The 12,252-nt window shown below is 34.9% G+C and overlaps 1 protein-coding gene across 1 annotated transcript in view; it reads left to right on the top strand.

The window, feature by feature from the left end:
• The window catches only part of LOC145788351 (SCO-spondin-like), an 89,993-nt gene that overhangs the window by 33,149 nt on the left and 44,592 nt on the right, over positions 1–12,252 (top strand). The window contains exons 24-31 of the mRNA XM_082600127.1: positions 350–567; positions 7,944–8,114; positions 8,722–8,863; positions 9,494–9,696; positions 10,257–10,471; positions 10,563–10,758; positions 11,100–11,376; positions 11,757–11,884. Coding sequence (XP_082456253.1) covers positions 350–567; positions 7,944–8,114; positions 8,722–8,863; positions 9,494–9,696; positions 10,257–10,471; positions 10,563–10,758; positions 11,100–11,376; positions 11,757–11,884 — 1,550 coding nt within the window. The remainder of the gene's footprint in view (positions 1–349; positions 568–7,943; positions 8,115–8,721; positions 8,864–9,493; positions 9,697–10,256; positions 10,472–10,562; positions 10,759–11,099; positions 11,377–11,756; positions 11,885–12,252) is intronic.

The following is a 12,252-nucleotide window of genomic DNA, read 5'->3' as shown; positions in this document are numbered from 1 at the left end:
TACGCTACAGAGCCTATGTGGCGGTGTCTTCTGAACCTTACTTTATGAAATAAGTTTTTTTCTCGTGTTGGTTTTATCTAAATAGAACTTATAGACGATTGCTCTGTTTTTCAGTTTCTTTTGTTATATAACCTAAAATTACTTCACTGTGTAGATTCTCTGTGTAGATTCTCTGTGATTCACTGTGTAGATTCTCTGTGTAGATTCTCTGTGATTCTCTGTGTAAAACTCAATCAATAGCATAACCTAAAATTAAATAGGCTTTTACTTTCTATACGAAATAAGTGTATAATGGTGTTTGTTTTGACAATTGATAAAAAGCTTTGTTGTTTTACAAATATCTTCACAGGAACACGAGTTCAAATTCAACTGTCCCCAAAGTACAAAAAAAAAGTTTCTGGATTGTGCGGAAATTACGATAAGATGACGAAAAACGACTTCACCACACAGCAAGGCTCTGTGGAAACTATGCTTTCTGATTTTGTAAATTCATGGAAAACGTCCTCTGTCTGTTTGGAGACTACAACGACACAAAGGATTAGCCCGTTTGATTTCAATCCTTGTGAGGTAAGTGCAGCAGTGAGTAAGAGATTAGAAAAAGACCTCAACTAGTGTCATTTGCTTTTTCCAGTAATGTTCCTATGATGATGATAATTTGATCTTCAAACAGGGATAGTTTTGCATTTTTTAAGTAGTGGTCGTCCAAAACTTGCCCGTAAACAACTATTTTCAAGCTAATTAAAGCAATTTTATTATTTGCTTATCAAACTATTATATTTTTTGCAAATTTAACCTCTCCTGCACATGAAACATATTACCTGATAAATAATCACCGGCTTCAACACTTAAAACATGAAGCTTTATATTCCTGAAATTTATTTAAGCTTCTTAAGTTTTTTTAAACCATAAACAGACATAACTCAGCAACAACACTACATTTAACATTATAAAAACAAAAAACAAAAAAGCGAACGTTTTCGGCTAGTCATATAGCCCTTTTCAAGCCTATAAGAAAATACATTATTAAAAGAAATGCTAAAGAATCATATAGTATCACAGCAAAAATATGGTCAAAGCTAAACATTTGAGAAACTGCCTCGCTCACACAAAATGATAACTGAAAATTACACAGCACAACGGGTCAAGTATTTCAGAGGTAAAATTAATTGATTGTTCAGACAAGGACAAGGCATTCACTTTGTTTTGTGCCACTATCTCTTGTGCTTCTGTCTTTCTTGCGTAATCTGCCTGAGTCCTTGTCTGAACAATCAATTAATTTTACCTCTGAAATACTTGACCCGTTGTGCTGTGTAATTTTCAGTTATCATTTTGTGTGAGCGAGGCAGTTTCTCAAATGTTTAGCTTTGACCATATTTTTGCTGTGATACTATATGATTCTTTAGCATTTCTTTTAATAATGTATTTTCTTATAGGCTTGAAAAGGGCTATATGACTAGCCGAAAACGTTCGCTTTTTTGTTTTTTGTTTTTATAATGTTAAATGTAGTGTTGTTGCTGAGTTATGTCTGTTTATGGTTTAAAAGAGTTACCTCTCTACCCAAATTGTATTAAGTTTTTTTGTTTTTAAAGACTTAGTAGGCCTAATAGCCTACGTTTTACAAACCTGTAGGCTTTATCCAATTTACGCTTTGTACATAAATTCACATTCTCATTGCAAAGTAACACAACTACAAATTGCTTTAACTCAATCTAATCTTGTGTAAAATTAAACTTTAGGTAAGTTTTAAACGGACAAGTTTTGGGCGACCACTACTTTAAAAATGGCAAAAAAATTTTTTTTCTAAAATATCAAACAATTTCTCGCAGCACTTTTACCTCTACTTGTCAGATATCGCAACCGAGTTGGTCATCACATTATCTTAGAATTGTGGGAAATGATGAACTTCATTTAATTTTGTAGCTGAGTGACCAAGGCCTGACCGTTTACTGACCAAATGCTAAGAGTATAAGCTACCCGTGCTGACAGCTCGACATCCTCAGTGAGCACGCAGCGTGATTTGGAAAGATAATCTCATGTCTACTTTGTTTTCGTGCTTTTTCATTAAATGAATCCATTTATTTACCAATAAGGATTATTTAGAATGCAATAAGAAGTAAAGCTTTGGTAGAAAGTTTGCTTTGTTGAACCATAGAGAAATAAAACAAAGTAACTTCAGCTGGTTTAACATGATGTATTATACATACACAAATATAACATAATTAAAATAAACTCAAACGTTTTCGACACGTACATGTGTCCTCATCAGGAATTACATATCTGCAATATAAATAAAATGAAAATTGTAAGGTAAATTTGACTTTGCATTATAACTGTAACTGCATACTAACGACACTCCAGACTGAAAAACACAGAAACTGAACGAGTGACACAGGAATGATTACAAGTAAATTATACGGTGGAAACAGATCACATGAGGTGTAAACTACAGGCATTTGACAAACAATTAGAACACACACAATAGGAACGATGAGCCACAGGCGAATAACTGCCGGTTGAGAGACGGATTATTACGTTTGATTCTTAGGCTTCCATGATCTTGGTCTGAAATTCAGATCTGCCTCGAGAGATGATTTTAAATTGGTCGATCGAGACATTGTCAGTGCACGTTTCACAAGAGGCGATGTGCTCTTTAATTGCACTTTTGGTTGTTAAGTTTGGGTTTAAGTGCTCCCCGGCCCTTGTCAACAAATGTCTGGTTGACATACCAATGTATGTCTGGTTTGCGTCACGCAAACAACTAAATTTATACACAACATTCGAAGAAAGAGCAAAGGGGGTAGGCGACTTCAGTTGAAAACATTGGTGCACTTTAAATGTTTTATATACAGGATGAATGTCACATGAAAATTTCTTTTTTATAAGTTTAGCTAGGTTTTTGGCAAATCTTGTTGAATCGTTTCCTAAAAAGGGTATACTAATAAAATAACTAAAATCTACTTCTTCAGGAGTGTCTTTTGGTTCATCAGCCATGAAGGTGTTTAAAATTTATTGAAAAAGTGGGAAGGATATCCATTTAACCCTATTTCCTGTGGGGGGGGGGTCGGTGGGGACTTGCTTCTTTTCAAAGCAATATCATTAAAGAACTACGCGATCCACAGCTTTATAATTTCTTGACTTTTCCTAAAAATTATTCAAGTATTTATTCCGCTTTAAATGACGTTGCTATTGTCTATAGTTTTAGAGATATGGCATGATTTTCATAACATACTCTGATATTTTAGCTAGCTACTAGCTAGCCCTTTTGTTTTCAAATTATACGGATTAATAGGATTACTGAGCGCCGCCGTGCGTGGAACTGCGACGCAGATATCTCATGAGTTGGCTTTGTTGTAAAGCATTCAACCGTAATGAGTCCGCCTTTTGTTTGCAAACTCGAGTTTTGAGTTGCTTTGATTAATCTTTTAATTACATCTGAGTTGCTTTGAAATTATCAGAGAGCATCCGATAAGCTATACTGAAAAAAATGTAATTTTACGTTGTTTTCTATGGCGAATACATTTTGTTTCTAACTTATAACAAGAAGCAGTAGGAAAATTCTTGCCAAAACTCTGTTTATCTCATAAAACAAACAGACTGATGTGGTAAGTTTCTTGATTTCTTGTCGGAAAGCAAGGAGTGCGTTCTTGACCCGCCAATAAACTTTTCCATGTACCTGTACACTTATATTCACATGAATGTTGTGAAAATGTTTTATGAAAACGAGAGATTGATGGATGTTGAAAAGAACTTGACACAGACTATCTAAACTGCTTGGCTTTTGTGGAAAAACACGCGCAGCTAAATTATTGTGCTTTGACAAGCATTGTGCATATTGTATCATCACTGAATCTTTACCTAAATGGTAATTTTGCAGTTGCTTGAGAGATTACAAAATTATTTTTTTATACGAGGATTGAAAAGTTTTGATATATCTCAGCAGAAACACTATTAGGACCAACTCAATAATTTCAAACTTTTCATTCAAATGTTGGTCTTCAAAAGCTTATTTTCACAAAACGGTGTAAGCCTACATCTTTTTCTCCATAAATTTAGACGTTTGTGTCATTTGGAGCAAAGTTGTTTGTTGGGTTGAAAGAATCTGAAATCAATGCCTCGTTTGTGTAACGTATCGTAACGTAATCTATCAGTCAGCGCTTTTGTGCCTTTTTGTTTTCGAATACATTTCCGTGACAAAAGATTGGCTTTTGTAATAACGCCATCAACCATAGAGTTGTATTCTCTGACTGCATCTCAAACGCTATGCCATACTCAGCAATTTTTCTAAAGCATTGTTACACAAAATGCATATCTGACAAAAGAAGGGAAATACGTTGAATTGAATTATATTTTATACGGATCGTTTTCCTTGTCCTTGAAAAAAAGAAAAAACGATTTTTATCGTTTGGCATAAAAATATGTATATTGAGGTTCACCTTGGTTTGCATAATGAAAATCACCCCAAAGAATTGCTTGAAGTGATTTTTGCAGCTATTTGATCCTTCGCGATGATATCAATTATAGTTTCCATCAGATGAAACCTGTTCAAACTATTTTTTTAAAACTATGGTTCATTCAAGAATATAATACTTTGTAAATATAGCTTACTTCATTTTTGCGTTTTGCTTCGATTTTTTTCACAAGCAAGACTTTACACAAAACAAGTTATTTGCAACGTGAGTTGATTGACCATAGTAGCCTAAATCATGCCTAAATGGACCGCAATGCTGTGGCCAAAACTTGATTACTTTTTATCAAAATGTTTGCACATTGGAAACAGCAATCACTTTGTTTCAAATCAGCAAATCACTTTTTGTCATTGGTTCAACGTCTGCAGACGTCTAATCTAATATACGACAAAATTGGCTTTCTAGGTCTTCGGTTCGGAAAAACATCATTATGATGTATTGTGACGTGGTCTATCAGCCAGCAGTAGTTTATGCGTGTTTTGTTTTTGGATGTGTGTCAATTACAAAAGATGGTTTTTGCAGTAACGCCATAAACCGCAAACTGCATCTAAAATGCTATTTCAAAATTTGAACAGAAAGAAATCTTCTAATGCGTAATAAATAACTTGACACAAAATGCATGTCCAACAAATCAGAAAAAAATGTAGAAAACGTTATTTTGCAAATCTAGTTAACAACATGAAAAAAAACACTTCAATCATATTGACACAAACGTGCATTTTTAAAATATCAATAACCTTCAATTTTGCCCAAGGAAAAAGTCAACACTTTAGTGATTTTTTTGTTTTTTTACGACAATAGCATCGGCCTGAAAAATATTTTTTTCTCTTTTTCGTATCGTTATGCCACGACTTTGAGTTTGTCAGGCAGAACGGGAGTTCCATTTGGCAAACGACCTGTTCTATAACCTACCAACACGATTTGACTAAACGATTATTATCACTACATTTTGTCACAACTGTTTGCAAAATTGTTTCATTCAAAGTGATCATTGTTGGTAATTATTAGAACATTTCACTTTGGAATGCATCGTGACATAGTTTATCAGTAAGGAGTTTTAGACGCTTTTTGTTTTTGGAGTGCATGATGGCCTAAAATGGAACAAGCTCCTATCGAAGCAAGTCACTACCTTTGGATAGGTTGTTGTTCAAATACCACGTGACACCACAGGCTACCTTACTTTTCTGTATTCAACCGCTACCCAGACAGCAAATCAGACACTTTTTACATCGATTCAACGTCTTTAGACGTTGAAATAATGTTAAAAACGAATAAATAGCTTCCTGAGATGTGCTGTGAAATACAAAGTGTTTCTTGATCATGCATAACAAAATTCGACAGCGTGAATGTGAAAAAAATTTGATTGATTTAGTTCCAATATCAAGTAATGACAGTACGTTTGAAAAAGTGTAGACTATAAACATGTGACTCAAAAAGAACTTGAAATAGTTTTTTGCGGTGATTTTGTCTCATTCTCTGCAAATGTTGAAACAAAGCAAATTTTTTTTACAATGCCTCCGGCAAAACAACAAGCAAACGCGAGTCGGACGCCAATTACGATTTCATTGAAGCGTGGACGACGTCTCCGCGTAAGAGATTAAAATCTACACAATGGAATTAACCCGTCACACTCAATTATAAGTTAATTACGAAGAAATTTCTCAAGTCAAATAAAAAAATATGACCAACCATCAAATTATTTGATTTTTTAAGTTGCGCTGTTGAACAAATTGCAAAAGAGTTTTGATGTTATGTTGTCAGATAAATTATCTACACCATGTGAAAATTTGATTGATCCATCTTGCGTAGTTTTTGAGTTACACGAGCTCAAAGTGATAGTGTCGAACCGACCCCCCCGTCCGCAAGTCAACTGGCCAAAATACGTCACAGGATAAAGGGTTAAATAAAACATGTTTTTCAATTTCTTGATTTCATTCTGAAACAACTGATTATCAGAACACACCAAACGAGCACGAGACAAATTATAACGCTCTATGCCCTAACAAATGGAAATCTGGTTTAATTTTGTGTCTGTTGTCTCGTGCTCGTTTGGTGTGTTCTGATAATCAGTTGTTTCAGAATGAAATCAAGAAATTGAAAAACATGTTTTATTTAAATGGATATCCTTCCCACTTTTTCAATAAAGTTTTAAACACCTTCATGGCTGATGAACCAAAAGACACTCCTGAAGAAGTAGATTTTAGTTATTTTATTAGTATACCCTTTTTAGGAAACGATTCAACAAGATTTGCCAAAAACCTAGCTAAACTTATAAAAAAGAAATTTTCATGTGACACATTCATCCTGTATATAAAACATTTAAAGTGCACCAATGTTTTCAACTGAAGTCGCCTACCCCCTTTGCTCTTTCTTCGAATGTTGTGTATAAATTTAGTTGTTTGCGTGACGCAAACCAGACATACATTGGTATGTCAACTAGACATTTGTTGACAAGGGCCGGGGAGCACTCAAACCCAAACTTAACAACCAAAAGTGCAATTAAAGAGCACATCGCCTCTTGTGAAACGTGCACTGACAATGTCTCGATCGACCAATTTAAAATCATCTCTCGAGGCAGATCTGAATTTCAGACCAAGATCATGGAAGCCTTAAGAATCAAACGTAATAATCCGTCTCTCAACCGGAAGTTATTCGCCTGTGGCTCATCGTTCCTATTGTGTGTGTTCTAATTGTTTGTCAAATGCCTGTAGTTTACACCTCATGTGATCTGTTTCCACCGTATAATTTACTTGTAATCATTACTGTGTCACTCGTTCAGTTTGTGTGTTTTTCAGTCTGGAGTGTCGTTAGTATACAGTTGCAGTTATAATGCAAAGTCAAATTTATCTTACAATTTTCATTTTATTTATATTGCAGATATGTAATTCCTGATGAGGACACATGTACGTGTCGAAAACGTTTGAGTTTATTTTAATTATGTTATATTTGTGTATGTAATACATCATGTTAAACCAGCTAAAATTACTTTGTTTTATTTCTCAATAAGAAGTAGTTTTTTTCGAATTAAATACCTCGTCTGTGGTAATGGAGACTATATGATTTTTGAAACGAGTTAAACCAAAGCAATATGATTATAGAAAACTATTTTTGTTTTTATAAAGCTTCGGTAGAGAGTTTGCTTTGTTGAACCATAGAGAAATAAAACAAAGCAACTTCAGCGGGTTTAACATGATGTATTGCATACACAAATATAACATAATTAAAAATGAACTCTAACGTTTTCGACACGTACGTGTGTTCTCGTCAGGAATTACATATCTGCAATACAAATAAAATGAAAATTGTAAGGTAAATTTGACTTTGCACTATAACTGCATACTAACGACACTCCAGATTGAAAAGCACAAACTGAACGAATGACACAGGAATGATTACAAGTAAATCATGTATTATCGGATTAAAGATTTGTTATTGGATTAAAAAACATTTCAATTTTTAGTCAAAAGTGTTATTTAGGCTAATTTGCATCGAGCGGTTTGGGGAAGAAGAAAGTGCTCAATAATATCTCACGGAAGGATATTTTCGGAGTGCAGAAGTGTTGTTCCCCATCAGACTTACTACGAGTGGTGTGTTAATGATGCGTGTGCTTGCAACAGTGGGGGAGACTGCGAGTGTCTTTGCACAGCAGTAAGTGAAGAGAGTTCTGTTTTAAATTTAACCAACAGAGCTTGACCTCTGCAACGTACAACTCAATTGAGAAGTTATTTATGGTATAAAATTTGAACATGGAAAGGAGAAAATGGTTCATTGCTTGAAGTGCTATTCGCTGACTGTCTTCATATGCTTGTCGTCAGAATGAAGTCAGCCTAAGTATGGTGAAGTATATAGCCTATACCTCAAGCAGAAGAAACCAGAGATGAATATTTTTTTTCCTTTCTGGTTTGATCCTTGTATGCTATTTACATATACTTCACCATACTTTAATCAACTTCATTCTAACTACAAGTTTCTGAAAAAAAGTCAGCAAACGAGCAATAAGTCGGCTTACTATTTCAAGCTTCGTCCTTATGGGTTTATGCACAAAAAGCGGTGCTGGTTCGACTGATTGAGTGTGCGTTTGAGCGACATATCATAAGCACTGCTCCTCAATCAGCAGCAATGGATGAAATAATTCACAGACAACGACAATCAGTCAACAAATCTCCTTCTCGTCAACTATAAAACTGTTATCAAAATATATTGTTTTGTCCTCTAAATATTAAACCCCCAAAAACAAAGAAAATATGCCATTTAGATAGCAGCCTACAATCAAGCTTGCAATGAACAACATGTCTTTGTCAAGTGGCGGTCGCAAGATCTCTGTCCAATGCAATGCGACAATGGCATGGTGTACCTGGCTTGTGGCCCTGTCTGTCAGGAAACTTGCTTCAATTCAAGTAGGTCCCATTATTCTGTGAAATATGAATGTGAAGTTTTTTCTAGTAATTTATGATGAGATAATAAAACGGCTTCGGTAGAAAGTTTGTTTTGTTGTACCATAAGCACACAAAGCCGAATAGCGTCACCAGATTTAAGATAGTTAATTTTATTTTTAATACTTTCTGAAAAACTACATTAAAATAAATCTTATATCGCGATAATAAAAACGCTTCTAAATAAAAATTGAATAGACACTAGTGTCGATTAATTTTAAAAGGGTTTTATGCTTACTTCAAAAGTACCTTTACTTTTCGTACGGCACATCAAGTTTTCAAAATATCTGTATTTTATTATTCTGAATGTCGTCGTTTTTAGAACTATTGGTTATAGTAAACTATTGCAAAAGTATTAGGGCAGTTGATAAACTACGAATAACATTATGAATGGCTACAAATTACACTTGCTTTAATGAAAAAGATTTACGCTATACACTTTGCGAAGTTTCAGTTCTATACTGTAAATATTTAGCTTATCATATTTTTTTTTCAAAATTACCGGCTGTGTGAAGCTTATTGACTGGGACTAGGTGATTAAATTTAGTTGTGATAAAACTTCTTGATTGTTTTATTATTTCCAACTATAACCAGCTTCATACCTTCACACTCATTGCTCTGCCTTACCTTGTGTGGAGGGATGTTTTTGTCCTGCTGGTATGGTCATGCATGAGCAGCGATGCGTGACGAGGTCACAGTGTCCTTGTTACTTGGAAAACGGAGAATATTCTCCTGGATCTTTGTTGCGACAGGATTGTCAAAACTGCACGTGCGTTGATGGAGCTTGGGACTGCGAGGTAATATTACTCAGCATAAAATATTTTCTTCTTTGCTTTGTACGAAAGAAAATGTCTCTGTCATTGTTTTTTTAAATTCAAAGAGAGATTATTTCCAAAAAATCATGACGTCAGCAACAGCATGAACACCAGAATTTTTTTTATTGTTTTTTATTTGTACATTTTATATATGGAAATCCGTTTGTAATTTAGCCACCAGGACAAGCTAATCAACATGTGAAACGGAACATGGCTGCAGCGGGAGACATTATTTATTGAAACTATTTGAAACAACTAACTTGTTGTAGGATTACCAACTTTTTGGTGTTTTGGTACTAAACCCAAGTCATACAGTTTTACGTATGAAACAAACGTCAATCTCCCTGCGCAATTTAAACGAGCATAAAATTAGTCAAAGCTTTTATCATACAAAAGAAACATCCAAGTTCATTCTCTATTGGTTTTCTTGCGAATAAATAGTTTAAATTAAGTGAGTATGCAATCAGAAACCTTTTTCCATATTGTTACTGATTGACAAAGAATCTACATCACGCAAGTGCACAGTTCATTTTTTTTTATAGGGGAAGCCTTGTGCTTCCTTGCTGCCATCCTGTGGTAATGATAAATTTCTGTGCGGAGATAGCATAACTTGCATTTCGTCACTGTGGAAGTGCGACTTTGAAAACGACTGCATAGACGGTTCGGATGAAATCGGATGTGATTGGACAAAATCGGAATGTGTTCTCATGGGAGGTCACGTGTGCGGAAGTGGAGAATGTTTGTTGTTTTCGAAAAAGTAAGCCAAAAAGTAGCACATTATTTTTCAAAAATTTATTTTTTCTGAGACGTTTGCTAACGTGAGAATAACATTTATATTTCCTTCACAGATGCAATGGGGAGGTTGATTGCGAAGATGGTACTGACGAAATGAATTGCACTGATGATAGTGACGACACACCTCATGCTTCGGATTGCAATGGCTTTTTGTGCTTTAGTGGACATTGCATTCCAGAAGCATTGGTGTGTGATGGAAAGCTCGACTGTGGATTTGGAGATTATTCGGATGAGCAGAGTTGCCACAGGGTGAACATAATTTTAAAGCTTTTTTGAAATAATTTATGTTTAAGCACTTTTCTACGGCTTGCTTGATGATTGTTTCAAATCTAAACTTGACACATCTCGTTTTTTCATCAAAATGGCACTTGGCTTGGAAAGAAAGCTACAGACTTACTTTGTTATGATTTAAAATAAATCACTTCAGGGTAACATAAAAGGGAACGGCATCACAGTCACTGTTTGAAGAACTTGAATGCTTTTGAGTTTGGAGGTATATTTTACCGAAAGCATAAGAGTGCAGTTTCTGTGTTGTTGTCGTTTAGTATATCATCTTCTTCGCAGTTAAAATATTCATAACTTTTTGACAGAACTGTTTGTTTTTGAGTCAATATTCATGTGATGGGGGAAGCTGCATTTCCCGCCGTGCTTACTGTGATGGAACGATGGATTGCATTAACGGCAGTGATGAAATTGGATGCGTTTGCACTCCGACCTACTTCACTTGTCTGGACGGTCTTTGCATAGATAGGACGCTTGTCTGTGATGGTGAACCCGATTGTTCCCAAGGAGAAGATGAGCTTGACTGTGATCTTCTTGCATCCGTGTCTTTGAATTCTTCTTCACTTCCCGTTGATAACTCATCAAGTTGGTATTGTTTTAGATTACTATTTTTGGGGCTGAACTGTCTTATTCACAAGTTAATTTTTAAATTGTGACCATTTTATAACTTGGGTGAAATTTACAGAGTTTTTGATGCAGGTAAAGAAAAGAAATCTTGAAATCGTTTTAAATGTCTCTAAAGTTTCAAGTTTAGTTTTTAGTTTCATCAACTTGAGAAATGAAATATTACCGACCTGACTGTTCTTCATACATTTCGTTCATTTCGCGTGTTTTTTCATAAAGGCATTTTATCAAGAAGCTTCCAAATTGTATGCTAAGTTATGCTTTTTGTGGAACAAGTAGGCCCACTCTATATTTACAAAAGATGTGAAATCTAAAATGCCAAAATTGGGTTCTTTTTTTAGATTGCACAGACTTCCATTGCAAAACTGACGTAAATAAGTGCATACCATGGCCCTCGGTGTGCGATGACATAGTCGACTGTCCCGATCATTCTGACGAACAAAAAAAGTGTTGGACGCCTTGTATCCAAGTAAGGGGGACAGAGTGACACATTCAATCAACTTATTGATTTACTTCCGTTATTGTGTTCGTTAAAGTTGTTATTGCACTGGCCAACACAATTTTCCTTGCGTGGAGTTTTTTAATGAATCAATGGTAATTTGGAGACGCTGAATCCGAATCTGGTGTTAGTTTTGTTCATCACATCACGTTCTTGAAATACATATTTTTTTTACTTGAAATTTTTTACCTATTTAAGTTATAAAATTTATGCAGCGTTTAAGCACCCATATATGGAATAATGTTTGTAATGGGAGGAAGCTATTCCCTTAAGAATGCTTTTCCAAAACTACCTTGTGATTACATCCTTTTCGGTCATTATTGACTGTTGACTGAAAT

This window comes from Aplidium turbinatum, chromosome 2 (genome assembly GCF_918807975.1).
Source record: "Aplidium turbinatum chromosome 2, kaAplTurb1.1, whole genome shotgun sequence".
NCBI lineage: Eukaryota > Metazoa > Chordata > Ascidiacea > Aplousobranchia > Polyclinidae > Aplidium > Aplidium turbinatum.
This window is presented reverse-complemented; position numbering and strand designations above follow the sequence as displayed.